The sequence below is a fragment of the Penicillium riverlandense genome (genome assembly GCF_028828495.1).
Source record: "Penicillium riverlandense strain IBT 135883 chromosome Unknown utg000007l_segment0_segment0, whole genome shotgun sequence".
Classification (NCBI taxonomy): Eukaryota; Fungi; Ascomycota; class Eurotiomycetes; order Eurotiales; family Aspergillaceae; genus Penicillium; species Penicillium riverlandense.
The window spans coordinates 2134333-2160791 of record NW_026643198.1 but is presented as its reverse complement, the minus strand read 5'-3'; the positions used below and the strand labels follow the sequence as shown (position 1 = coordinate 2160791).

At 54.2% G+C, this 26459-nt stretch overlaps 11 protein-coding genes across 11 annotated transcripts; 9 read left to right on the top strand and 2 right to left on the bottom strand.

The window, feature by feature from the left end:
- Positions 1-116: 116 nt before the first annotated feature.
- Positions 117-1690, top strand: N7474_008455 (zinc metalloprotease; the record flags this gene model as incomplete). Its single annotated transcript, XM_057199865.1, has 4 exons — positions 117-131; positions 213-395; positions 465-1404; positions 1458-1690. The coding sequence occupies 4 exons, from the start codon at positions 117-119 to the stop codon at positions 1688-1690; spliced, it is 1371 nt and encodes a 456-aa protein (XP_057050566.1).
- Positions 1691-2426: 736 nt separating this feature from the next.
- N7474_008454 (putative zinc metalloprotease) lies at positions 2427-5695 on the top strand (the record flags this gene model as incomplete). Its single annotated transcript, XM_057199864.1, has 3 exons — positions 2427-3321; positions 3374-5445; positions 5507-5695. 3 exons carry the CDS (start codon positions 2427-2429, stop codon positions 5693-5695), a joined length of 3156 nt encoding a protein of 1051 aa, XP_057050565.1.
- A 297-nt stretch (positions 5696-5992) lies between these two features.
- Positions 5993-6572, bottom strand: N7474_008453 (mitochondrial 54S ribosomal protein bL34m; the record flags this gene model as incomplete). Its single annotated transcript, XM_057199863.1, has 2 exons — positions 5993-6443; positions 6505-6572. The coding sequence occupies 2 exons, from the start codon at positions 6570-6572 to the stop codon at positions 5993-5995; spliced, it is 519 nt and encodes a 172-aa protein (XP_057050564.1).
- Positions 6573-6803: 231 nt separating this feature from the next.
- Positions 6804-7322, top strand: N7474_008452 (uncharacterized protein; the record flags this gene model as incomplete). The annotated part of the gene is made up of 1 exon (XM_057199862.1): positions 6804-7322. The coding sequence occupies one exon, from the start codon at positions 6804-6806 to the stop codon at positions 7320-7322; it is 519 nt and encodes a 172-aa protein (XP_057050563.1).
- Positions 7323-8849: 1527 nt separating this feature from the next.
- Positions 8850-10874, top strand: N7474_008451 (uncharacterized protein; the record flags this gene model as incomplete). The annotated part of the gene is made up of 1 exon (XM_057199861.1): positions 8850-10874. One exon carries the CDS (start codon positions 8850-8852, stop codon positions 10872-10874), a length of 2025 nt encoding a protein of 674 aa, XP_057050562.1.
- A 445-nt stretch (positions 10875-11319) lies between these two features.
- On the top strand, positions 11320-15657 carry N7474_008450 (WD repeat WDR12/YTM1 family ribosome biogenesis protein; the record flags this gene model as incomplete). The annotated part of the gene is made up of 7 exons (XM_057199860.1): positions 11320-11472; positions 11540-11785; positions 11851-13070; positions 13121-13927; positions 13978-14032; positions 14111-14261; positions 14315-15657. The coding sequence occupies 7 exons, from the start codon at positions 11320-11322 to the stop codon at positions 15655-15657; spliced, it is 3975 nt and encodes a 1324-aa protein (XP_057050561.1).
- A 296-nt stretch (positions 15658-15953) lies between these two features.
- Positions 15954-16514, bottom strand: N7474_008449 (mitochondrial 37S ribosomal protein uS13m; the record flags this gene model as incomplete). The annotated part of the gene is made up of 3 exons (XM_057199859.1): positions 15954-16334; positions 16406-16450; positions 16512-16514. 3 exons carry the CDS (start codon positions 16512-16514, stop codon positions 15954-15956), a joined length of 429 nt encoding a protein of 142 aa, XP_057050560.1.
- A 222-nt stretch (positions 16515-16736) lies between these two features.
- On the top strand, positions 16737-17917 carry N7474_008448 (peptidylprolyl isomerase; the record flags this gene model as incomplete). Its single annotated transcript, XM_057199858.1, has 8 exons — positions 16737-16847; positions 16899-16976; positions 17038-17054; positions 17109-17212; positions 17261-17341; positions 17397-17460; positions 17515-17684; positions 17742-17917. 8 exons carry the CDS (start codon positions 16737-16739, stop codon positions 17915-17917), a joined length of 801 nt encoding a protein of 266 aa, XP_057050559.1.
- A 605-nt stretch (positions 17918-18522) lies between these two features.
- On the top strand, positions 18523-20520 carry N7474_008447 (DEAD/DEAH box helicase; the record flags this gene model as incomplete). Its single annotated transcript, XM_057199857.1, has 1 exon — positions 18523-20520. The coding sequence occupies one exon, from the start codon at positions 18523-18525 to the stop codon at positions 20518-20520; it is 1998 nt and encodes a 665-aa protein (XP_057050558.1).
- A 1361-nt stretch (positions 20521-21881) lies between these two features.
- N7474_008446 (uncharacterized protein) lies at positions 21882-24253 on the top strand (the record flags this gene model as incomplete). Its single annotated transcript, XM_057199856.1, has 4 exons — positions 21882-22317; positions 22386-22925; positions 22978-23031; positions 23082-24253. 4 exons carry the CDS (start codon positions 21882-21884, stop codon positions 24251-24253), a joined length of 2202 nt encoding a protein of 733 aa, XP_057050557.1.
- A 681-nt stretch (positions 24254-24934) lies between these two features.
- Positions 24935-26127, top strand: N7474_008445 (INSIG family protein; the record flags this gene model as incomplete). Its single annotated transcript, XM_057199855.1, has 2 exons — positions 24935-25675; positions 25759-26127. 2 exons carry the CDS (start codon positions 24935-24937, stop codon positions 26125-26127), a joined length of 1110 nt encoding a protein of 369 aa, XP_057050556.1.
- Between the last annotated feature and the right edge of the window lie 332 nt (positions 26128-26459).

The following is a 26459-nucleotide window of genomic DNA, read 5'->3' as shown; positions in this document are numbered from 1 at the left end:
CCGTTTCTTTGTTTGTTCTTCCTTAGTCAGACGGGGCCACTGTTGTTGCATCTTCCTTCTCGCCAGGAACACCTGTCTCTTTCTTTCTCTTTCGCTTCCCTTGCGAGTCCCCAATCATGTATATCCTCGAGGTGAGTCGGCATGGAATTAATTAGATGCGCCCTGGTTTTCTCATTGGGCCACTCGCTGACCCATCGTGTGTCCGCTTCTAGCAACTCGCGCGTCTTCTCGACCGTCCGCTCTTCCCATGGAAGAACGTGCTCGTGGGCTTCTCGCTGGGCCAGTATGTGCTAGAGGGCCTTTTGTCGCTGCGGCAGTATAAGGTCCTGCAGCGCACCAAGGCTCCCAAGGTCCTAGAGGGAGAAGTGTCCCAAAAGGTCTTTGACCAGAGTCAGGTAAGGCCACTTCATGATTCTTCTTCCACCAACAACAGAGTACCGCTAACTAGGGAATAATGAGCACAGGCATACGGTCGCGCAAAAGCCAAGTTCAACCTCGTCTCCGGACTCTACGGTCAAATCCAAAACCTGGTCTTCATCTACGGCGATGTCCTCCCCAAACTCTGGGGCGTCGCCGGCGTGGTGCTGGCGCGGTACCTGCCCGGACGCTTCCAGGGCGAGATCGGCCAGACGCTGCTGTTTCTCTTCGGGTTCAACATCCTCAGCACTGTTCTCTCGCTGCCGGTCTCGTACTACAACACGTTCGTGCTGGAGGAGAAGTTCGGGTTCAACAAGCAGACACTCAAGCTCTGGGTGACGGATATGCTAAAGGGCCAGATGCTGGGCATTGTGCTTGGGGCGCCCATTATCAGCGCCGTGCTCAAGATCATCCAGAAGACCGGGACCTCGTTCTTTTACTATCTGTGGCTGTTTGGTGTCTTTGTTCAGATCTTCGCCATCACCATCTACCCGATTGTCATTCTGCCGCTGTTCAACAAGCTCTCGCCGCTCGAGCCCGGTGCCCTGAAGACGGGCGTTGAGGACTTGGCCAAGAAGCTCAAGTTCCCGCTTCAGGAATTGCATGTTATCGATGGTAGCAAGCGCAGCGCGCACAGCAATGCCTACTTCTATGGTCTGCCGTGGAAGAAGCACATCGTCATCTACGATACGCTGATTGAGAAGAGTGAGCCCGAGGAGGTCGTTGCTGTGCTGAGCCATGAGCTTGGCCACTGGAGTCTGAGCCACACGACCAAGCTCTTTGGTATTGCGCAGTTCCACATGTTCTACATCTTCGCGCTCTTCTCCGTGTTCGTCAACAACAAGTCCCTGTACCAGTCCTTTGGCTTTGTCAAGGAGCAACCCATCATGATTGGATTCCTGCTGTTCTCCGACGCCCTGGCACCCATGGACGCCGTCGTCAAGCTGCTGATGAACATTCTGAGCCGCAAATTCGAATTCGAAGCTGGTATGTGTCTTATCTCCTATACGTCTCTCATCACATATACTGACATGTTGTAGACGAATTCGCCCAGAAGCTCGGCTACAAGAAGGAGCTCGCCGCATCGCTCCTCAAGCTCCAGATCCAGAACCTGAGCACCATGGACGCCGACTGGATGTATGCCAGCTACCACTACTCGCACCCCATCCTCACGGAGCGACTCGGCGCTCTGGGCTGGAAGGGCGGTAATGTCACGGGTCGTAAGGAGGAGGATAGCGAGAAGCCCGTTAAGGCGGCTGATCGTGAGCTGTAGTTTACTTTTCTTTCTTTTTTTTTTTTTTTTTTTATCATTTCAAGATCGAGACAGCGGGTGCTGATGATATAGAGTGGGTTGGTTCCATATGGGGTGGGAAGCAACGTATCTGGGCGATTTAGGCAAACTAAACTATCTCGCGGATTCGATTGACTCGGCAATCAATGCTTTAGATGACTTTACTTGTTTATGTTTCCAATGGAATGAATGCGGCTTCTCCTTACATAATCCTGGCAAGTTCAGGCACTTTACACGTGACTCGTCAGCTTAGCGACTCCTACTATATCCCTTTCTGTTCTCCCATTGTTCTCTTACGATGACAATTATTATAATAAGAATCATACGGGAATAATAAGAATAATAGGGACGGGATATACCTCGATCAGTCCGTCTGCATACGCCAATCCTCCATCATTTGCACTGCTTTGTAAGGCCGGGCCCGACCCAACCTCCGCCGGGCTCCATCTTCTTTCATCCCACCGTGTTGTCTTCTTGTTTACGAGGCCTGACGAGGGCACAATCTACTCGGTCCCTGTGAGTGTCATCTCTCCCTCCTCTTGACTATATCCAAGCGTCCCTGTTGCGTCCCGTTCTTTTGTGTGGTTTGCCCACCCCCACCAACATCTCACCTCCGAGAAACTGTGCCGAAAAAAAGTTTCAAGACCAAAATAGCTAACGCCGCCCTAGGTCTTCTATTTTTCGGCGGGATACTCTCCCCGGGCACACTTGGAACAAGATGTCGCCCTCAATGAAGAACAGCCACTTCAAACTGCTGCAGCAGTTCACGCCGGACTACTCGCCGAGCGAATTCACTCAGTATGAGTCGGAGCGCACCGGCATGAGAGTGGTGGTGATCGACCAGAAAGGCCCAAAGGTTAACGGGTACTTTGTGCTTGCCACGGAGATCCATGATGATTCAGGCGCCCCGCATACATTAGAGCATCTGTGCTTCATGGGCTCTCGCAACTATCGTTACAAGGGCTTTTTGGATAAGCTGGCGACCCGAGTGTACTCCAACACCAACGCTTGGACTGCCACTGACCATACGGCCTATACGCTGGACACGGCAGGCTGGGAAGGCTTTGCCCGAATCCTGCCAGTCTACCTGGAGCATGTGATTGCACCGACTCTGACTGATGAAGGCTGCTACACCGAAGTGCATCATATTGACGGCACCGGAAATGATGCCGGAGTTGTCTATTCGGAGATGCAGGGCGTGCAAAACAATGCCGCGGAGCTCATTGATTTGACAGCCCGCCGATTGACCTACCCCGAGGGCGTGGGTTTCCGGTATGAGACTGGTGGTATGATGGAACAGCTCCGTGTGCTCACGGCCGACCGCATTCGGGAATTTCACCGTGAAATGTACCAGCCCAAGAACTTGTGTTTGATCCTCACCGGAGAAGTGGACCAGAAGAACTTGTTGGAGATTTTGGACAAGTTTGAAGACACTATCTTGGATGTCATTCCGAGCCCCAACTCGCCATTCAAGCGGCCCTGGGTCGACTCGAAGCAAGCTCCGATGCTGGAGAAGTCGATTATCAAGACGGTGGAGTTTCCCGAGGAGGATGAGTCGTCTGGTGAAATTGAAATCCGGTTTTTGGGACCAGACTGCACTGATCCTGTTCAAAGTAAGTTTTCTTTTGGTCATTCATGCTGCAAGGGATGCTGACTCTTTCATAGCCGGTGCCGTGAATGTGTCACTATTGTATCTGGCTGGCTCGTCTGCATCTCTGCTGGAAAATATTATTGTGGAGAAGGAGCAACTTGCCAGTGCAGTTTACTACGCCACGGAAGACCACCCCAGCATGGAGATTCGGTTTACTCTCACCAGCGTGGAGACAGAAAAGCTCGCGCAGGTGGAGAAGAGATTTTTCGAAATCCTCAATGATGCGATGAGCAAAAAGCTGGACATGAAGTATCTGAAGGAGTGCCTCGACCGGCAACGCCGGACTTGGAAGTTCTCGACAGAGAACTCCGCTTCGTCGTTTGCTGAGTATGTCATTTCAGACTTTCTGTTTGGAAAGCGAGACGGCTCCACGATGTTGGATGTTGCATCGTTGAAGGAATATGACATCTTGGAGAAATGGACGGAGGATGAATGGCGCACTTTCATAAAGAAATGGATCGCCGATGCCCCTCATGTCACTATCTTGGGCGTTCCGTCTAAGAAGATGTCTGAGAAACTGAAGAAGGACGAGGAGGCACGGGTTGCTGCGCAGAAGCAGCGTTTTGGCGAAAATGGTCTCAAGGAACTTGGGGACAAGCTCGAGAAGGCAAAGGCTCAGAATGACAAAGAGATTCCCAAGGAGTTGCTAGAGGGATTCCGTATTCCCGGCACCGAGTCCATTCATTTTACGGAGACCACGACCGCCCGATCCGGCGCTGCTCTCAAGGCTGGACACCCTGATCACAAGATCCAAAAGCTCGTTGATGCGGACGAGTCGAGCCTTCCGCTCTTTATCCACTTCGAGCACATCCGCAGCAGTTTTGTGCAACTGTCGGTTCTCCTCTCGGCCAAGTCTGTGCCCGTTCAACTCCGACCTTTGTTGGCGGTCTACACCGAGGCTTTCTTCAGCATCCCCGTTCAGCGCGATGGCAAGACGATCGACTTTGAAGAAGTCATCGTGGAATTGGAGCGAGACACCGTCGGATATGGAATGGAGGGTGCTCGCAGCCTTGGCAACTCTGAGATGCTACGCATTTCCTTCCAGGTGGAGCTGGAGAAGTATAACACTGCCATAGCCTGGATCCAAGAACTGTGCTGGAACTCGATCTTCGACGTGGAACGCCTGCGTGCCATCACCACCCGCCTCCTGGCCGATGTGCCCGACTCCAAGCGCAGCGGCGACGACATGCTCGCCGCCGTGCACGTCATGGTCCACTACGGAGAAGAGTCCATCGTTCGAGCCCGATCTACCCTGGTCAAGGCACGGTACCTCAAGCGTGTCAAGCGCCTGCTCGCCGAGCAGCCTGATTCGATTGTGAACCGCATGGAGGAGATCCGCAAGTCACTCTTCCAACCCGAGAACGTGAGGGTGATTGTGATCGCCGACCTCGAGAAGCTCCCTCGTCCTGTGTCCTCGTGGAAGCCATTCGCCGATCGTCTGGGAACCAGCACCACCCTGCAGCCCATCACCAACCGACGCGCCTTGCTCAGCGATGCCGGCAAGCAGATCGGCGGCGAGTCGTACATCGTCCCCATGCCGACAGTGGACTCGTCCTACCTCTACGCCACAGGCCGCGGCCTCGACTCTTACGACCACCCGAAGCTGCCGGCGCTGCTCGTCGCAATCGCCTACATGAACGCCGTCGAAGGTCCCCTGTGGGTCGCCGTGCGCGGCACCGGTCTGGCCTACGGCACCAGCTTCGCGTACAACATCGACACGGGCTTTGTGAATTTCGACGTGTACCGCTCTCCAAACGCCTACAAGGCGTTCGAGTCCAGCAAACAACTCGTCGACAACCATCTGTCCGGCGCCATGCCCTTTGACCCGCTGATGCTGGAGGGTGCTATCAGCAGTATTGTGGTCAGCTTCGCCAATGAGCAGACAACCGCTGCCAGCGCTGCGCAGGGAAGTTTCATCCGCCAGGTCGTGCGCAATCTTCCCGCTGATTACAAGGAGCGGATGCTCAAGAAGGTGCGCGATATCAGTGTCGATGAGGTGAAAGGTGCTTTGCGGGATATTATCTTGCCCCTGTTTGCGCCGGATACTGCTAATGTGGTTGTGACCTGTGGCACGGTCTTGGAGGAGGTGAGCTCTTTTTCTCGTTTTATTTCGTTACGCGTTTGCATACTGATTGTTTTCTCAATAGACTATCAAGAAGAGCTTCGAGGCCTCCGGGTTCACGCCTAAGGTCCAGCCCCTCAAAGACTTCGAGGATGATTATGGCTTCAAGCTGGATGGTGATGAAGAAGAAGATGATGAAGATGATGATGACGATGACGACGACGATGATGAGGAAACTGGTTCGGAGGAGAGTGATGAGGATGATGATGAGTGATGCGGTCTACGACTCTGGGTACTTGAGTAAACTGTATACACCGCAGTTCCGTACATACATATAAAACATTGATGAGCGTTTTGTTGTGGTGGAAGAGAATAAACTCCAGGATATGATACACGTCCACAGGGACAAACCCAATCCCCCAATAGGTAAAGGTACAGTCCACCACAGAGAACCACGACAAAAGCAAAAAAAATCCTCTATACCACCTTAAATTCCAACTCTCAAGACTCTCAAGACTCTCAAGTCTCTCTTGTCACTCTCTTCCATCTTAAAATACACATGCACAAGTTTTTAAGACAAAACCTCCGCATCCACATCCACAATCCCTCTCTCTATAAACAATTCACAATTCACCAACTCATATTTTTCCTCCCCTTCAACCTCCGGCGCTGGATAACCTTCCGCCCATTCTTCGTCTTGGACCGCGACAGGAATCCATGCCGTCGTTTCTGCACCCGGCGTGAAGGATTGTAGGTAGAGCGGCGCACGCCGAGGGGTGGGCGTTGAGGAGAAGGCGCGGGATTGGGACTGGAGGAGAGATGTCACTGGCGATAGTGACAACGATGAAGACACGGATGGGATTGCTGTGGATGGGAGTCGGGAAGACATGATGTGGCTGCTGGTGCTGATCTGTGGTGTTGGCTGCAGCAGGTGGGTTGGGGTTGAGAAGAGGGTTGAGGAGAAGGAGCGGGACGAGATGATTGGGGTGATTGGTGAGTTTTGAGATGCGCCTTGCGTGGTCCTGTGGTGGTGTGTTAGTGGTGGTTGATACGTTGAAGGGAAGGTGTTGAGTGTAAACATACCTGTTCAACGAGCGGGAAGGCATTGATGGCCGGACCGCGGGCAGGGCCCTGCAGCGGAGGCAGAGCATGGTGGGAGATTGGGTGTGGTGGGTGTGATGAAGAGCGAGTGTCGGAGGTCGAGGTGAAGGAGACAGAAGAGACGGACGGGGAGAAATCAGTGCTTCTTGCCCCATCGGGACTAGCGTAAGTTGGAACTTTTTTTTTGGGTCGCGCATTCATTTACTCTTCTACACTTCTTCACCTTCACATTCTCTATCTACAACCTCTACAATCTTCTTGGGAACAAGAATACCACCACAATGGCAACCCAAGGCCCATCCCCCCTCCCTCCAACAACAGTGCACAGCACCCACGCCATCCCCCAATCCGCCGCAGCCGACTTCCTAGCGGCCTACCTAGACCGCGCAACAACCGACCCGGCCCTGCAACCAAACGCCAGCATCAGCGAGCACGGCCCCGTCTCGCGCACAACAGCCGCAGCGCCGAATCTGATCCTGCACAACCTGAAGCGCGTGCAAGCCGGGCTGGCGGGCGAGATCCTAGGCCGGGATTTGACGGTTGCGAAACAGAATCCTGGCGAGGAGTACCTGGATATTGCGGCGGGGGCGGTGGATCCAACTACTGCATCTACACAGCAGAAAGAGGGTGAGAATGGGGAGGAGGAGGAAGATTTGACGTGGGAGGAGCCGGCTATGGAGACGGAGGCGGAGGCGTTTGCGGAGCAGGAGGCGAGGCAGGATGTTGTTGATAAGGAGGAGAGGAAGAGGAGGAAGAAGGAGCGGAGGGCTCTGGAGAAGAGGGCTAAGGCAGATAATTAAGGGTGTTGAGTGATCTTTTTTGTCTTGTCTTGTTGTCTGTGTCTATCTATATCTGTCTGGTCGGATCTGGGGGCGTTGTTGCATTGGGTCGGAGTTTTTTGTCTATAGATTGATTGGTTGACAGGGTGTCTTCCTTCGTCTTTACCCTGAATATAAAGAAGGGCTGTTTGTGTGAGGGACACATTTTAACAGGTGATCCAGTACAAGTGCTCGAACCCGATAAAGTCGATCGTATCGGGACATTTCAGGAATTATTTTGTACCCTGCGTCGTTTCTAATTTAATCAAGATAGTCCCAGCAAACGAGTAACCTGGCACCAATCGGTTACGTCGACCGAGCTCAACCGAGACGATGGAGTTCCTCAAAAAGGTTCCAAGAACTGTGTCGATCAAGGGCTGCGATCGCTTAAGAATTCGCTGACCAAGGAAGAAGCGAAAGATGGTGGACAACAGGGAGATTTTCAGATTACATACGTTCAGGAACCGTTCTTGAGCAATGTTTTCCAGGCGAAGGACAAACCGAGATCCGCTATGTCGATCATCTCGGACGCAATTGCACCGCTTGTAAAATCATTGTTAGATCCCTGACGAGCCTTTGCTGCGCCTCATCTGCAACCACTGGTACCCTGCTTTTCCTGAAATTTCTTATTCGTTCAATCTGTACCTGGTCAGTCGGAGTTAGTATTGGCAGATCATTACCGTGTCTAGGCACTTCGTCCGACGTCGTATCAAATTTCCCTCACAAGCACCCTTTTCATGAAAAAGCATCGGGAACTCATTGGTCCAGGTCGGTATGTCCCACATCGTTTGAAATAAACGGCAGCTGAGTGACTTTCCAAGTATTAATAGTTGTCAACCTGCGGGAAACACTGCCACGGACTATCAAGCCGAAACAGACGCAACTTCTGCGCCGCCTAGTTGCCTGGTCGTCTTCACAAGCTCCCTGAAACAGGTCTGTATAATCAGAAACCCGGATTGATAGGAATCTTGGGAATTTTTGAGGAAAACCGATCCAAGAGGGTGTCTTGCAAGAGTTGTATGTAATACCTGAAGCCTGCCAAGACTGCTGGATAAAACTATAACCTTGGATTGATTTAAGTCCGACATGCTATGTAGAAAGTGGCTTCGGCGCCTTGTGCGGAAATCCCGAGGCCAAGCTACTGGTAGAGTGATGATCCCAAAGTCGCCTATGCATACACTACGCGCAATTGGGTGGCCAAGTGCTGATGACGGATCTAGGCAGCGGTCCATACCAAATGCACCGGCTATGTTCCCATTCAATCTGATTAGACCTGAATCCTTCGCACGCTTCGGCCGATGCTCCGCTCTTGATTCGTGACGATGGACTTCGATTGGCAGTGGGACGATGCCTAGAATGCCCGCATCCTTGACAGGAAATGATCAGTACGTGATGAGAAACTCCATGGGAGCAATCGTAATCTCGTTATAAGTATGGTGGGAATTCCCATCTGGCTTAGGGTTAGTTCAAGTGAGCACAGCTCCCCTCGTCCCTCAATCTAGTATCCCCATGCGCTCATCCATCTTCTTACTGGGCGTGGCCCTCCCGGCAGCCCTGGCGCTGTGTCCTTATGCACAGCAGCTGGCAGACACTAAGAGGACATCCGTGCCCATGCCGCACGACCATCCCCCCGGAAATATATCATGCTCGGGCAGCAAAAAGGGAGTATTTTATATGAATCGCATTGCCCCAGGCACGTCGAAGCTGTACATTGCCAACACCGATGGCTCCGACGAGCGTCTACTGCTCGGAGACAAGTCTGTGTTCGAATATCACGGCTCTTTTTCGCCTGATGGAAAATGGATCTCTTTCACATCTGAGCGCAACGGAGATGGAAACTCGGACATCTACCGTGTTCGAACAGATGGATCCGGTCTTCAGGAGCTGGTTGCATCCCCTGCGGTCGAAGACGGTGCGGTGATCTCGCCAAACGGGAAATTTGCTGCCTACATCAGTACCACCAATGGTTATAAAGCGAATGTCTGGGTGGTGGATCTGGAGACTGGCAAGAAATGGAATGTCACCGGCACTGCTTCAGCTCTTGCTGACCCCGATTCACCCAATGGCTATTTCAAGCCGGCATGGTCCCCAGACGGTCAATGGATTGCATACAGCTCTGATCGCAATACTGGATGGACTGGCCATGGAGCTCAGACTTTTTTGGGCGTCGCTGGCTGGGAGCACACTCAGACCCTTTCTATTTACGCTTCCCGACCCGATGGGTCGGACTTCCGCAAGATTGTTGGGAAAGATGGCTGGTCCTTGGGCTCGCCCAAATGGTCCCCTGATGGCAAAAGAATTATCTATTATGAAATGACTCTTGAAAACACCTGGAACTCGCACCGCCCCGGGTCCATTGACTCTGCCAACTCCAGCATTGTCTCAATTGATTTCGCCACGTGTACTGATCGTCGCGTGGAGGCTCAAGGCGCCGGTGTCAAGATCTTCCCTCAATATATCAGCGAAAACAACGTCGCCTATTTCTTGAAGGGCGTCAATGAGGGCATGTACAACACTCAGGGACTTTACGTCAACACTTCGTCAGTCACCCTGCGTTCTCCATGCTGGAGTCCGGACGGAAAGAAAGTGGTATATGAGAAGACCGAGTGGAACATTCGCCCCATGGACACGCCGCTGTATAGCTGGGACCCTGAGTGGGAGTACCGCTTCACAGATGTGTTCCCTACACTGTCAAGGCAGAACATGTTCGCCATGACCCAGAAACAGCTTGGAAACTCCTCGGTGGTCAAGATGAACGCAAACGGCACCAACACCGAAATGGTCTTCAACGATATGAAAACCAATTTCCTCGATCCTACTTTCGTAGGCGAAGGACTGGCCGGTGCCTTCTCGCCCGGGTGGTCGACAGACGGAGAGTCGATCGTAGTTGGCGTTGGGTTTTGGTTCCAAACTCGTGGTACGAACGGTGGCTGGCTTATCAAGGCTGCGGCCGATGGTTCGTCCTATGAAGTTCTCACAGAAAGCAAACAAGACCTCAGTGCCAATAGCACCGCCCTAAATTCGGGCTTCCCTAGTTTTTCGCACGATGGCAAGAAGGTTGTCTACCGCGTGTGGGGATGGAACTCGACCCAAGGCCAGGAATCCCAACTTGGCCTGCGCTTGCTCGACCTCGAGACGCGCAAGATTACCGCCCTGACCAACGAATGGGACAACCTCCCATCTTTCAATCTGGATGATAGTAAAATCTTGTTTACCCGCAAGACCAGCCCGAGCAACTACGACGTGTGCACAATGAACCCAGATGGCACCAATATCAAGCTTCTAACCACCAGTGGCGCCAACGACGCGCATGCCGTTTGGGATCATCGAAATGGAAACATCCTCTACTCGTCAGGAATGTACGGATTCCAGTACGAGTGCGCTCTGTATGATCAGACTTTCCAGCCCTACGGAATGATCATGCAGATGGACGCCGACGGGTCTAAGAAGAAACCACTGTCGGATTCTATTTGGGAGGACAGCATGCCTCTGTTCGTGACGAATGAGGAGTTGGAAAACAGTCCGAAGCTTTAGATCAAGGTGCAAAGGAGTCGGCTTTTTGGTTAGCCAAGTGTTTGAATGAAAATAAATTGCAATTGGATTAAGCCAAACCATACACAAGGACCTTTGTTAATGCTATTTCGCTACCTATTCGCTACATTTGTAGGTGTATATCATCTATTAAATATCCGGTCTCCGTCTTCCTAGTAATGTTGGCCAGACTTTGAACAATCACCATCCTCTCCGTATTGATATCTAGTTCGACCCTCGCCTCCGAAATATTCTAATTGGCTTGCTATTTGATAATATGAATGTCAGTTATTTAGTTATCATAACCCCAAGTCTACAGTACAACATGCTCCAGTAGTAACAATTTGGACGGATTGGACTATGGGGCTTATGTAATCGATGTGGACAGCTTTAGGTGTCCGGCTCCGGGCATTGTTCTGTCAACAACACTCCTGCTCCCGCTCCAGCAATGCCCCCGTCCGAGGAGCAAGTCTGCCAGGCGGTGCTGGGCTTCGTGACCGAGGGCGCCTATCCCGAGGAGAAGGTGGTCGCGGGAGAATTCCCCACGACGGCTCTTGCGCGCGAATTGGAGCTCATCGCGCAGGCCACAGAGCAGGTCGAGGTGAGACTGAGAACCCGTTGAACTTCCCTGTGGTGGTCAGTACTGACATATAGAATCTCTCGAGTAGAATGAGATCAGCTCCCTCAGCCGCGCGAGCGCCTTCGACGCCGATGATTGGATTGACCAGGCAAAACAACTACACGCCGATATTGAGCGCTCCAGAGTCACCGCACGCGAGATTGTCGCCCAGCATGAACATACCAAGCCTCTACAGGCAAAGGTGGAAGATGCCAGTGCCAAGGTTGGGTTGATCGAGACCGAGATCGCCTTCAACCAGGCTGTTACCGACACCCTGGAGGGGTGCAGCGACTGTGTGAGCAGATCGAGGCGGGGAGGGCGGCTTTGGGAAATGGCCAGATTACCCTCGCTATTGAGCAGTTGGAGTCTACCGAATCTGATCTCCAAAATGGCTCCTCCTTCGCCAATACCAATGTGATGGACATACTCTCCTTCGAGGTGGCACAATTGCGACAGGAAGTAGTGGAAGCTCTGCGTTCTCGTTGGGATGATCAATTGAAAATCGACCGGCAGAAAGGCGAATTTCGGGTCTACAAGGGTGAGGGTACTGACTCACTGGAGAAAACGATTGCGTCTCTTTCCCGGGTGGGCATACTCGAGTCCGCAAATGCGAAACTCCAAAAGGATCTCCTTTCTGCAGTTGTCGACCCGGTATTGCTTCCCGGTACCGACCAACTCGGTCGCGAAGTGATAGTGGCGGATTCGGGCATCCGCATCGAACCTAAGCCTTCCAAGGCGAGTGTTTCCGAAACACTGGACCGCATCACGAAAGTCCTGGACTACCTTCGACAGAATCTGCCGTCATCCGTCTCGGCTGCTGTTCCTGATTCGTTCATTCCCACTGTCGCCTCTAAGATTATAGCGACGTGGCTATCATCTGCGATCCCCACAGATTTGGATGGTCTCGGTGATTTTGAGGAAACCTTAGATCATGTTCTACAACTCACCAAAACGATTGAGTCCTGGGGCTGGAGTGGTCAAGAAGAGCTCGTCTCATGGGTCAATCAAGCTCCTCGCTTGTGGTTGACTCGGCGCCGTGTCGACTCCCTTGACAGTGTCCGCAAGGTGATTGCGGCTAGCCAAGGGACTACCAAGCAGGTTGAGCGGATTGAAAAGGAGCAGGTTTCTCAAGCGGATGGGGCTCTACTGGAAAATGCTCCTACTGATGACTGGGATGCTGGCTGGGATGACGACAAGGAAGAAGATACAGCCGATAAGCCCGCAGCGCCACTGCCTGAGGAAGAGGAGGAAGATGTCAGCGCTTGGGGTCTTGATGAGGACGAGGAAATTCCGGAGGAAACGAAGCCAGAAGCGCCCGCTGAAGCGGAAGATGATGACGCTGACGATGCCTGGGGTTGGGGTGATGAGGACGAAGACGCTCAGAAGAGCCCTACTGAGCCACTGCAGCCTAAACCTGCTGCTGCTCCGTCGAGATCTGCGAATGGAGAGCGTACCGTACCGTCCTCTTCTCCGAGAGAGGTCACACTGAAAGAGGTATACACCGTGACGGATATCCCGGACTCGATTATTAAAGTTATTCGGCAACAAATCGACGATTCAAAGAATATATCGCAGCCAGTGTAAGTATTAACTTCATATTTTGGTCCTGGGCAAGCTAACGAACGCTCAGTCACTCTCACTCCCGGGTCATCTCATCTGGCGCTGGCCTGCTCGCATTGCCTACATTGATCTTGGCGATGTTCAAAGCCACTTCGTCTTCTTTCTACTCGTTGAAGCTTGCATCAGGTCAGATGTATCTCTACAACGACAGTTTGTACCTCGCCGAGCAGGTTCGTCATATTGCGAAGGAGCATGACCTTTCGCGGCTCAACTCCGATGTGGAAGCACTTGAAAAATTCGGCAAGCTGGCCTACAGCAAGGAGATGCAGACTCAAAGCACCGTCGTCACCGATCTGCTTGACGGTGCCCAAGGATTTGGACAGTGCTCGGAGCAACCCTTCCGCGCAGAGTGCGAGAACGCCGTCAGCGCCACTGTCGATCGAATCCGCGACGTCTACAAGGAATGGCATCCGATCTTGTCGCGCTCTGCACTTCTTCAGTCTGTCGGGTCTTTGTTGTCTACGGTGATCAACAAGATCATCATAGACGTCGAAGATCTGGGGGATATCTCGGAGGACCAGTCGCAGGAACTGGTCTCTCTCTGCAATCAGGTGTCTCAGCTCCAGGACCTGTTCATGGCAGAGAGCAACGATAACAGCGAAGCCGTCCCGGTCACTGCTGTGTACGTGCCGAACTGGCTCCGATTCCAGTATCTGATCAACATCCTAGAGAGTTCGCTGGCCGATATCAAGTTCCTTTGGCTGGAGGGCGAACTGCGCCTGGAATTCTCCGTGGAGGAAGTGGTAGACCTGATCGAGGCGCTCTTTGCCGAATCAGACTACCGGCGACGGGCCATTGCTGAGATTCGGAGGTCGTTGTAGGCATAGTGAAAATACATTGTATAGTTGAATTTAACTTTGTTCATAGAGTGGTCCATAATGAAAAACCTCCGGGAGTTGCGCAAGTGGCCGCACCGCCTGCCGTATTTTTTTTCCTCAACCCGCGCAGTTTCTTCGACTTGCGACAGCCACAAGGAACAACCATCCACATACTGTGACAGCGGTCGCTCAGTCACGCCATTATGAACGGAGACCAGACGGCTGATTTTGCAGCGGAAGCGCCTGCGCAGAGGCAGGTCCGTGTGCATCTCACCAGCAAGCAAGAAGAGATTGCTTTGCCTGAAAGCACCGGCCCGATCCTCGTTCCCACAGGTATGAATGATTTATCGCTTTTTGTTCTAAGTCTCTTATTAATGCCTGGAAAGGATTACGACGTTATGCGCTGTCGACACTGGTGAACAACCTTCTTTCAACGGAAAAGCCGGTCCCGTTCGAATTTTTGATCAATGGAACATTCCTACGTACCTCGATCGACGAATACCTGACAGCGAATGGCATCTCCTCTGAGACGACTCTTGAGATCGAATATGTGAGAGCACTGATTCCGCCGCTGCACATTGCGTCGTTCCAGCATGACGACTGGGTCAGCTCGGCCGACGTCCTCTCTACAACCTCCCCCGCTGCCTCGTGGGCCTCGGGAGCCACTGTCGCAAAGGGTCAGGAGAGAATCTTGTCTGCAAGCTATGACGGACTACTTAGGATATGGAATATGTCTTCGGAGACTATCGCGACCTCCCCCGCTGCCCTCGAAGGTGGCCACAGTGCATCCATCAAAGCCGCCAAGTTCGTTTCTCCGCACCAGATCGTCTCAGCGGGTCTGGACCGCACGGTCCGGTTGTGGAAGTACTCGGAGGAAGAGGATGGGTTCTCAGGGAAGATTTCTCCCCAGCTGGAGCTGTACGGCCACAAGTCGGGGATCGACTCGCTCGCTGTGCATGCCCCGTCCAGCCGTATTCTAACGGCTTCGTCGGATCACACCGTCGGGTTCTGGTCGAGCAAGAAGACTGAATCCCCCACCGCACCGGAGAACTTGCTTCCATCAAGCGTCAGCCGTACATCGAAGCGGCGGAAGCTGAACTCGTCCGTCAGCACGCCCCAGCGTGGGCCGCTGGCCCTCTTGTCGGCCCACACAGGACCGGTCTCTGCGGCCATCTTCGATACACGAGACTCGACGGTTGGATACTCGACTTCGTGGGACCACTCACTGCGGACCTGGGATCTGGTGACTGCATCTCTGGTCGACACACGCACCACATCCCACTCGCTCCTTTCTCTGGAGCACCTCCCCGATCTTCACCTCTTGGCCGCGGGTACCTCTGCCCGCCACATCACCCTAATTGACCCTCGCACGTCTGCAACGACCCTGTCAGCAATGACGCTACGGGGCCACACGAACGCCGTGGTGAGCCTGGCGCGGGATCCGCATAGCACATACGGCCTGATCAGCGGCAGCCACGACGGCACCTGCCGGATCTGGGATATCCGATCTACCAAGACGGACAAGGACGGCGTGGTGGGTGAGAGTGTCTACACGATCTCGCGGAAGAGTCTCGAGGAGGAAGGCAAGTCTGACAGCAAGCGGGTTGGCGGCGAGGGTGTCAAGGTGTTCAGCGTGTGCTGGGATCAGACGGTGGGCATTGTCAGCGCGGGTGAGGATAAGCGGATCCAGATCAATCGCGGCGAAGGGGTGTTGTCGTCCAAGGAATAGAGCTGCACATATAGGGTTTGGCGTTGATTTTGCAGTCAAAAGTACGCATGTATTCAATTTTGTTGGAGCGTTGATGGATGTTAGAATATACTGATTGGTTCGCTATATCTTGTGTCATATGCTAATTCAATTCATGCCTCAATGTCATTATTGGGCTCTAGCGTATAATACAATCCAGTAGTAGATACAAACAGCTGGCCCTTCAATCGGGTTCAGACACTGACAAAGAAAAAACGCCATTCCCATGCTTCTCACAACAACGAGGTACGTAGACCCCAAAGTCCTCCAAGGTCACACTAGAGCTTACGCTCCATGCGGTTCAACTTAACCGGCGTTTTAATCTGCAATTCGACATGGTCAGCTTGATTTGATCCCTCCAACCCAGAGCAAAGCATCCAACAAAAACTCACTTGAGTGCGCGTCCTCTGGCCTCGCACGGGCAAGCCCAACGCATGTCTCCGACCACGGTACGTGCCCGTCTCCTTCAAGCGCTTGATATCGTTCAGGACTTCTCGGCGCAGGTCATTCTCGATCTTCATGTCCGACAGCGCGGCGGTCAGGTCCAGGACTTGCTTGTTGGCTAGCTCGCTGACGCGGCAGGTTGGGTGGATGTGGAAGCGGGCGAGGAGGCGAGAGGAGGTGTTGCTGCCTATGCCGAAGAAGTTTTCGAGGGATTTCTGGATCGTGGTGTTAATTGAATTGCAAATGGGTGTGATGGGACAGACTGCAACTGGGGGAGGATGCGCACCTTGAGCAGGTTCCGCTCGGGGAAATTGACACCTAGGATGAAGACCTGCGGAATTGGGGTTAGTAATAATGAACTGGAAGATGTGTCGGAAGGGGAGTGTATCTACCATTGTGTGATGTGATCGATGCTGTTCAGTATTCAGTTCCGACCCTCGATTGTCGGGAGAAATCCTACGGCAACAAAGTTGTTCCGTATTGATGCCTGAAACACTAGGCCATACATGCTTCTCCGCATCAACGTGCAAGCTGGCCTTGTCGCTCCTTCTCCTCTCTTTCTCCTTCACCCACTGCCTTCCCCCTTTCCCCGAAAGCAGTGTCCATTGCTATCAATCATGCAATTCCGAAACCTCTTCCTGTCGCTCTTCCTCGTCTTCGCGGTCGGCTTCGCGCTGGTCCAAGCCGAGGAGGCAAAGGAGCCTCGCGGCCCCAAGATTACCCACAAGGTGATTTGTGGTCTCTCAGCATGTCAATCTCAATGCTGATGACACCTTTAGGTCTATTTTGAGATTCAGCATGGAGACGAGCCCCTGGGTCGGGTCGTGATGGGCTTGTACGGCAAGACTGTCCCCAAGGTGAGTGCAGTCCTGACCAGTGCCATTGAGAGCAGCATTAACTTTTCTTTTTCTATTTCAGACTGTGGAAAACTTCCGGTATGATCATTATCACAAATACTCGTAGTGGACGAGTTATTGACACGGTTCCAGCGCTCTGTGCACCGGCGAGAAGGGCTTCGGCTACGAGGGCTCGATCTTCCACCGGGTCATCAATGACTTTATGATCCAGGGTGGTGACTTCACCAATGGCGATGGTTCGTGGGTTCCTCTGTTGGCTGGCTAGCCCTGACGTCGATATGCAGGTACCGGCGGAAAGTCGATCTACGGCAACAAGTTCGCCGATGAGAACTTCAAGCTGCGCCACACCAAGAAGGGTCTCCTGAGTACGTTTTCCCTCCTTTTGAGTCTCAGCTTGTGGTGTCTCTAATTAGTCTCTAGGCATGGCGAATGCCGGCAAGGACACCAACGGCTCGCAGTTCTTCATCACCACTGTCATTACCAGGTACGTCCTGTCGTGCCCTCCCCTATCCCTATACCCAAGCTAATGGACGTCCAGCTGGCTCGATGGGAGGCACGTTGTCTTTGGCGAAGTCCTCGAAGGCTACGATATCGTCGACAAGATCCAGCACTTCCCCCAGAACCGCGCCAACAAGCCGGATGTGGATGTCAAGATCGTGAAGAGCGGAGAGCTCGAGGTGCCGGCGGAGGCGGAGGCCGAGGACCAAGGTAGCCGCGACGAGCTGTAGCTGCTTCGATTTTCTGGCGGGGCTGATGATGCTCAAGAACCCATCGAAACCCCAGCGCCCGCGCTGACGGTCACCGACCCGACATCCTCGTCCTACTCGTCGCTCCAGCCATTTGTTATCTTCGTGGTGCTGGTGGCTGTGGTGGTGTTCCTGCTCAAGCGACGCCGCCGCGCTCAGTCCGAGGAGATGGAGGAGAAGAAATTTGAGGCGTAGTTTATGATATACTCCATGTAGTATATACCAAAAGCAGCCTTTTGAAGCTAACATGCGGTGTGCTCCTCTTAGTCATGCACTAGGTGGCTCAGCGAAAACTCTGGCTACACTTTAATACTGTACACACTGTGTTCGGGCTGGTAACTTACGGCCATGATTAGGGCGAGCCCCTGTACTGCCGCCCCACACCGGTTTTTGCCTCCTTCCGCCTCCCACAGATTTCCATCGCCATCTGAATTTAACCATCATCCCTTTTTTCCCTCCATCATCCATCTTTCTCTTTCCTTCTCTCCTCCTTCATAGAGTTCTTAGAGTTGGGAGATTTGCATTTTCGTCTACCCCCTTTTTGTGTGTGCTCTGCTGCTCTGCCTTCTTTCCTTCTGTCGTTTGCCACTTGACTTCGTTTCGAGTGGAACCCGACAGTCAGTCTCAGAGACCTGTTTCTTCTTCCCTGCTGCAAGTATCTCTGCTAGATCGCTTGCAACTTTGTCTCGAGAAACCAACCACCGATAACAAAAAAGTTCGTCCACCTCCTGATCCTCCTCCCAGACACACGCCCGCTGACCACACACCTCCCAGCCGTTTTTTCACCTTCACCCGCAAAAATGGCCGACGGTCTCCAAATGGGCAACCTGTCCATCAACGACTCTCAGCACGCTGGCCCGCCCGCTCCCACTGGCCGGTCTGCCTACATCCCCCCTCACCTCCGCCAGCGCGGCATGAACGCTGCTCCCAGCATGGACGCTGCTCCTCCCCCAGGCCCTGGCTTCGGTGGTCCCAGGAACGCCCCTCGTGGTAACTGGGCCAATGCCAACGACTTCAGCCCCCGCGGTCCCCCCAATGGTAACCTAAACTGGAACTCTGACGGTCAACGCCGGCCCTTCGATCCCTATGCTTACGGACACCCAGGTCACGGAGGTTCTTACGGTGGCGGTCACGGCGGCGGCGGTTCTGCCCGCGGCTCCGGAGATGGACAGTGGCGCGATGGCAAACACGTCCCCGGCCCTGCCAACGCTCGTCTGGAGCGTGAGCTTTTTGGCGTTCCCAACGACCCCACGAAGCAGCAGACCGGTATCAACTTCGCCAACTACGATGACATCCCCGTCGAGGCGAGCGGTAACGACGTCCCGGAACCCGTCAACACCTTCGAAAACCCCCCGCTCGACGATCACCTTCTCTCAAACATCAAGTTGGCTAGCTATCTGACCCCGACCCCGGTTCAGAAGTACTCTATTCCCATTGTCATGAACGGTCGCGACTTGATGGCCTGTGCCCAGACCGGTTCGGGTAAGACTGGTGGTTTCCTCTTCCCCATCCTGTCTCAGGCGTTCCAGAACGGCCCGTCTGCAGCTCCTGCCCAGGCTGCTGGCCAGTTCAGCTACGGCCGTCAGCGCAAGGCTTACCCCACCTCTCTCATTCTTGCTCCCACCCGTGAGCTGGTCTCTCAGATCTTCGACGAGGCCCGCAAGTTCGCCTACCGCTCGTGGGTGCGCCCCTGCGTGGTGTACGGTGGTGCGGACATCGGCTCCCAGCTGCGCCAGATCGAGCGTGGCTGTGACCTTCTGGTTGCCACCCCCGGTCGTCTGGTCGATCTGATTGAGCGTGGTCGTATCTCGCTGATGAACATCAAGTACCTGGTTCTTGATGAGGCTGACCGCATGTTGGACATGGGTTTCGAGCCGCAGATCCGCCGCATTGTGGAGGGCGAGGACATGCCCGCCGTGGACCAACGTCAGACCCTCATGTTTTCGGCCACCTTCCCCCGCGACATCCAGATGCTTGCCCGTGACTTCCTGAAGGACTACGTCTTCCTGTCGGTTGGTCGTGTTGGTTCCACCTCGGAGAACATCACTCAGAAGGTGGAGTACGTCGAGGACAACGACAAGCGCTCGGTGCTGTTGGATATCCTGCACACCCACGGCAGCACCGGTCTGACTCTGATTTTCGTCGAGACCAAGCGCATGGCCGACTCCCTGTCGGACTTCCTCATCAACCAGCGCTTCCCCGCTACTGCCATTCACGGTGACCGCACCCAACGCGAGCGTGAACGTGCTCTGGAGTTCTTCCGCAACGGCCGCTGCCCCATCCTGGTGGCCACTGCTGTTGCTGCCCGTGGTCTGGATATCCCCAACGTGACCCACGTCATCAACTACGACCTGCCCACCGACATCGATGACTACGTCCACCGGATCGGTCGTACCGGCCGTGCTGGTAACACTGGTATCGCTACCGCCTTCTTCAACCGCGGCAACCGTGGTGTCGTTCGTGACCTGATCGACCTCCTGAAGGAGGCTCATCAGGAAGTCCCCTCCTTCTTGGAGAGCATTGCCCGCGAGGGCAGTGGCTTCGGTGGTCGCGGCGGTGGTCGTGGCCGTGGCCGTGGTTCTTCCAATGCTACCCGTGACGTTCGTCGCTTCGGCGGCGGCATGGGTGGTGGCCCGCCCTCTTCCTTCGGTGGCATGGGCGGTGGTGGTGCCGGCTACGGTGCTCCTCCCTCGTATGGTGGCTACGGCGGCGGTGCTCCCTCGTACGGCGGCGGCTACGGCGGCGGCGGTGGCTACGGCAACCCGTCCGGCCCTACTGGCCCATCCTCCTGGTGGTAAATCAGTTGTGTGGTCTTATGACGAGGCCGTCAGGTCTGATTGGCTCCCATTTATTTTTCCTTTTCTCTCTTGACGGACACGATCAGAACGAAGCCCTGGGTTTCTTTTCCTCTTTTGCTGTTTCTCCAGGGACGGCTTTGTCATGACTTCCACGACTTTCCTATGCGTTTTTTCTGTCTAGAGTTATGTCTTGCTGCCTTTGTGCCTCTGACCTTTTCCTTTTCCTGTACTTGTCTTATTTGCTCCCCATTTCGTGCGCTGGACTGGCTTCTCTCGGTATTGGCCCCGTTTTCCCTTGCGGGCCCCCTGTTCGAGCAGCCCGATTTCCTTTTTTCCGTTGCTCCTGATGGAGCAATCCGCGATCGGACCTGCATGAACATGATAGAATGCGTTGTCTTTTGTCTTTTTTTTTTGTCCGCTGTCATCAGATACCCCTTCATGTTCGAGCGTCCCAAAAAATGGTGGACGACGTTCGAATGACGCTTGCCGAGCGGAGTGTGCCGGCGAAAAAAAGTGGCATGTTATGGTGTTTTTTTCGCATCGCATCTCCTTTCGGTGCTTGTTGTGGCTGCAACGGCGTGTGCCCTTGCAGCATAGACTTCTTGTCCAGCGTCTCTCGGTATCTCATGGCGGGCCTTTTTACTTGCTTGTGTGTATGCGTTCTACCGTCGATTTTATTTTTTCGAAAACGAAAATCGCGCTTTCTTTCTCCTGGGCTGTTGTGGAGGATTTCGAGTGGGAATTGTTTGCATTCTGTACGGCGTTGGCTTGACCTATCCCCCCCGTGCAGAGAGGAATGGTTGCCGAATGGGATCTCTTCCTATGTTATTTTCCTTGTCTGTTTCCAGTCTCGGATCCGTGGAGGATCTGTCGAAGGGAGACCACAGATGGGCGCGAGACGTCGAGGCCTCGCGAGAAGGAAAGCCTTTTTAATGCAGGAAAAGTGTTTGATTCAAAAAAACGTTCCCAATTGCGTAGTTTTGGTAGACGTAAATTAGGGTTGATGCCTGACTTCTCAGGCGCCGCGTCAGCTATCGCGATGCCCCGTCCAATCGCGGCAAGGAATCTGCGGTCACACACCCTGGCTTCGATTTCCCTCCTTTTCATTATTGTTCCCATCAATCATCATCCTACCATTAATCTTCACCCCTCTTTATTCCCTTCCCTCGCCTCTGCTTCCCGCGCAGTTCCTGAGCTCATCTCCTGACCCTGCCTTCCTTCCTCGAGCCTCTTACTTCGACGGGGCGACCACGCCTCCAGTCCCTACAAAGGCCAGCCACACTCTCAAATTCCCCGATCCCAGGGGGCCGTCACCGCAACCCCAGACCTTCCCAATCCACCCACGATTGGCACAATCCAAGATGGCTGAAGTCGACAACCCCCCGATGGACGAGTCCTTCCCGGCGTCCGAAGCCGCCGACGACAATGCCTCCCACGGCAACACGGCGAGCGCGACGGTCGGGACAAGACGACAGGCCAACGGCACGATTGGCTCCGTCTACTCAGGCAACAAGATCCGGCATCTCAAGAAAGAAGACGGCATCCCCCTCTGGCGCAAGGATATCCAGTATCAGTTCCTGAAGCTCGTTTTCGAGGACAAGACGCCGGTCTTCACGCGGTATCCGGATGGTCAGAAGAAGTGCGACTTTGCCGATATCTACATCGATGCTATGGCCAGGAGTAGTAAGACGAGCAAGATTCTCAAGGACAAGTTGCAGAATGATAAGCCCGCTGCTATTAGCATGGCGATGGTTTGTTTGCTGGTGAATTTCGGACGCATGAATACCACTCTCAACTGTATGTCTGGATGTTCTTTCTCTTTCTTCTGTTGAAGAATACTGGCTAACGCGTTTTGTCCCTGCTAGTCTTCCCCGAAATGCGTGCCCAGCTGCGAACCTACCACTCCATCCCCTCGCTCCAAGCACACCAGGACTCGAACGCCTACAAACAGCTCCAGGATGCTCCGCGTCTCAAGTCGATTCTCAAGGGCGCGTCAGAGGACGTCGACCAGCCCAACACTCTGGACAAGATCAAGCGGCAGAATGTGCCGCGGACGAACCCGGTCAACCTCATCTTCGTCCTGGCGCAGTACGCGCCCAAAGTTTCGGAGACGCATTTCTTCCCGCCCCGGGACTTCTTCGACCTGGTCATGAGGTCCACGCTGAGCAGTCAGAGTCGCGCTCGAGCGTTCCTGTGGCTGATGTGGTGGTACTTGGAGAGTGACTTCAGCCGCGAGGCTGCGCTCAACAATCCGTTCGGTCCGGGTCTGGATGGCGATGGGTCGGAGGGTTTGCCTCTGAAAGTGCCTGCTTTCGAGATTTTGACGGAGGAGCAAGCCAATGAGGAGAATGTGGATTCGCCGGAGGAGTTGGAGTATGGAGAGGCGAAGAGGCTGGAGCGCAAGCGTATGTGTCTTATCATTTCTTTCGCTGAGAACTATACTGACTTCTGGTGCAGGCATTCTGGAGGAAGAAGAGCCACTACCTCGTGTTCCCAAGCGTCCCAAGAAAGGTGGGTTTTCTTCTTTCAAGATTCTTGTTTTTTCTAATCCCTTGTCATAGACTATGGTTTCGAGGAAGACTCATTCGCGGGCGACTACTCTGGGTTCGGAGGACGCAGCTCTGCTGTTTCCACTCCTCTCCATCCTTCCGCCAAACGCACCCTGGATGATGAAGATGATGACAGCGCCATGGGTCAATATCGACCGCGCAGCAAGCAGATGAAACGAGAGTCCTCTCTCAACCGAGCCGCGGGCCATCAGCGCCTCATTCTCAAAACCAGAATGGATCTTGATCGTACTCCGGATGCCTCCCCTGCGCCTCCGGGGTCTAATCATCCCGTTCTCAACCGGTTCATCCAGGAGCCATCACTTTCCCAACCATCTGGGAGTGGACGTCGGCCGCGGCCATTGACTCAGCACCAGCTTGCCGTTGAGCACAACCGTCGACAGCGGATTGAGTATCTACTTGCCAAGCGCAAGGCCAACGCATATCGCGTTCTCCGGGCCAAGCGGGAGAGCGAGATCCCCTTCACACGGTATGGCCGCCAGCTGCAAAGTCTGCCGGATGGCTACGATTCAGAGGATGGAGAGAATTCCTGGGGAAAGGGCGGTCTCTTCTCCAACCCGGAGGAAGAAGATGACTTTGGTGAGTGCGCCAGCTTCTTCCTGTCCGTGGCGCGAAAGGCGTCTCGGCGACTAGACCGTTGGGACTACGAGGGCGCCAACGGGCCCAAAAGAGACCGCAAGAAGGAGCGCCAAGAGCGACAGCGGGCCAAGGCCGCCATGGAGGCAGAAGCACGAGCAGGGAACCGGTCGCGTGCGCGTCCGTCGCGCGGTGGTGCAGCCGCCAAACGCAAGTCTGGCGGCGCTGTACTTGCCTCCGGCTTGGCCAAAAAGCCCTCGGGTGGTGCAAGCTCGAAGGGCGGCCGCAGCCGTCCCTCCAATGGCCCTGCTGGGGCCTGGGAGGCCGAGCATGCAGCCGGGGACGACTACATGGAAGGCGAGTTGGATGATCTCGACCGTGAGCTACTGGGCGAGGGCTCCGGCGACGAAGGAGCGCAACAGGGCGCCGGTCCCGAGGACTATGTGGGAGAAGGAGGAGATTCGTCGGACGAGGAGGAGGATGAAGTCGACGACGAGAACTCGTCTACCTACGATGGGCCTAATGGCTACGCGCGGCACGAGAGCTCGTCTCCTGTTCCAGAGGCTGCTGCTGCTAGTGCCCGTGAGTGAGGGCGGAGGATATTTTCTTTTCTGTGTATGATCATCTGTGTACTACTTCTGTTTGGCGGGGTTTACTTATTCTGGCTGTTCCACATTCCACCACCTACTACTCCCTCCTACATGTACTGTGCCCATCGTAGACATGTATCCGAGACAAACCGAGACAGGGATATGAATCCACCATGCCATGTGAAAGTAGTCATGTGTAACCTCCTAGCTGAACAATGTGTTGTCCATCAGGTGGATACGTGCAGCCTGCCGACAAACCGCAGCAAGTGGATTCCCAAGACTAGCCATTCCCCCGATTAGCCCTGACGTCTTTCCTTCTCTCTTTTCTTTCCTTCTTCATCTCCTATCTCCTTCTCCTCCCCAACAACTTATTTGGTTTGCCTGGCCTAGACCTCCGTTGGACAGCTCACCCGCTCGTGCATCTGTCCCGTGTCGCGCTTTCACTTCCCGCGCCGGCATTTTCTGCTGCTCGCTTCGTCCGCGCTCCGTCCGTCTTCATTCCTCCTCAACAACACATACTGCACGATTAGAAGCCCCTCTTTCTTGACACGGCTGGAGTCTTGTATTTGTTTTTTCGATAACCAGTGATCTGGAAACTCGATAGGCACCACGCCGAAAGAGCTTCCTAACCCACTCACGTCAACCAACCAACCAAACCCCCAAAATAACCCCCGACCAGCCATGGCCGAGCAACCTCGCATTTTGCGTCCACGCCCGCGCCGGATCTTCGACGTCACACCAGCCTCGACCGAGTCATCCGAACCTCCCACGCCCGCCGAGCCCGCCAACAGCGCCGACCTGCTAAGCCCCAACCAGGACATGGGGTCGACATCGGCGAGTGTGAGCCGCACAGGCTCGATCATGAACCTAACCTCCTCGACGCTGTATGGAATCTACTCGCCGACGGCATTCAGCGGGTTCCGCGGCGAGGACAGCCCCTGGGGCACGGAAGCACTGAACACGCCCACCGCCGAATTTCCGCCAGAGCCCTCGCAGCGCGCCGCGGTCAAGTCGGCCACGGAGCCGCGCCAGTTCGCGCTGCGGCGCACGCGCTCGCGGCTCAGCCATGGCTTGCTCCGTGGTGTTATTCTGCCGCAGGCCTTGAGCAGTGCGTTGCTCTTTGGCTTTGGGGTTGTCTACGGCGTTATCACGATCCATTTGCATGATAATCACTGGATTACGCCGGTGAAGCTTGAGAATGTGCATTACTATGACTCGTGGCTGTACTTGGGCTTCTGGGGGCTGGCTGGTATCGCGCTGGGAAATGTTCTTCCCTGGCTGGATGTCTGGCGTGAGAAGGAGCTGGAGAATCGGGATAAACAGGGGAATAATGCCAGAGATGAGGAAACGGAATATCGCAGTCCGTCGTGGGTGGCTGTTGCTCGGAGTGTTGGGGCGTTTGTTGGGATTGCTTTTGCGATGGTAAGTCTTTTTTTTTCCCTGGCAGACACACTCGTGTAACTCTTGTTTGTTCGATAACAACTAATGCTTCTGGTGCATTGCAGAGACGACTCCCCTGGCAATCCACCACGCAAGCATCGCTGACTCTCGCTCTCGCCAACCCCGTCCTGTGGTACCTCATCGACCGCACCAAGACCGGCTTCCTCCTCGCGGTGATTGTCGGTATAGGGGGCATGGGCGTGGTGCTGGGCCTGAAACCCGAGCTGGTCCCTAGCTCGACCGGCCCGTCATTCCGAACGACGTTCCTGAATGGGACCGGGCTGGAGAATGCGCTGGGCGCAGAGATCACGCAGGAGAGCATCGCGGTCCGCACCTGGATCGCCAGCGTCATTTTCTGCGCGTGCGTGTGCTTCGGCAACATCGGGCGCCAGCTAGCCATCGGGGCCGTGGGCAGTCATACCCTCGCACGGTGAAATGCTATGCTCTGAGCTTATCTTTCTCTTCAATGGTTTGCAGTCACATAATTCGGGATGGGATGCCTCGTTGGCTGAATTGATGGGGAAATAGATAGCAGGCACAAAAGGAATTGTTTTATACAGGATCGGATGATTGGATTGCATGTATTGTATGGCATAATAGAACGGGACATTATTATTATTGAGATGTAGAATCAATCATTGCAATTCCCACCACATCAGACCCGAAGGTCCAGGCAGGCACTGCACCCAAGATCGACCCTGTGCCCATAAAGGACACTCGGTCTCCATTCTCTATACGATTTCCGTACTTCATCAGACAAGTCCTC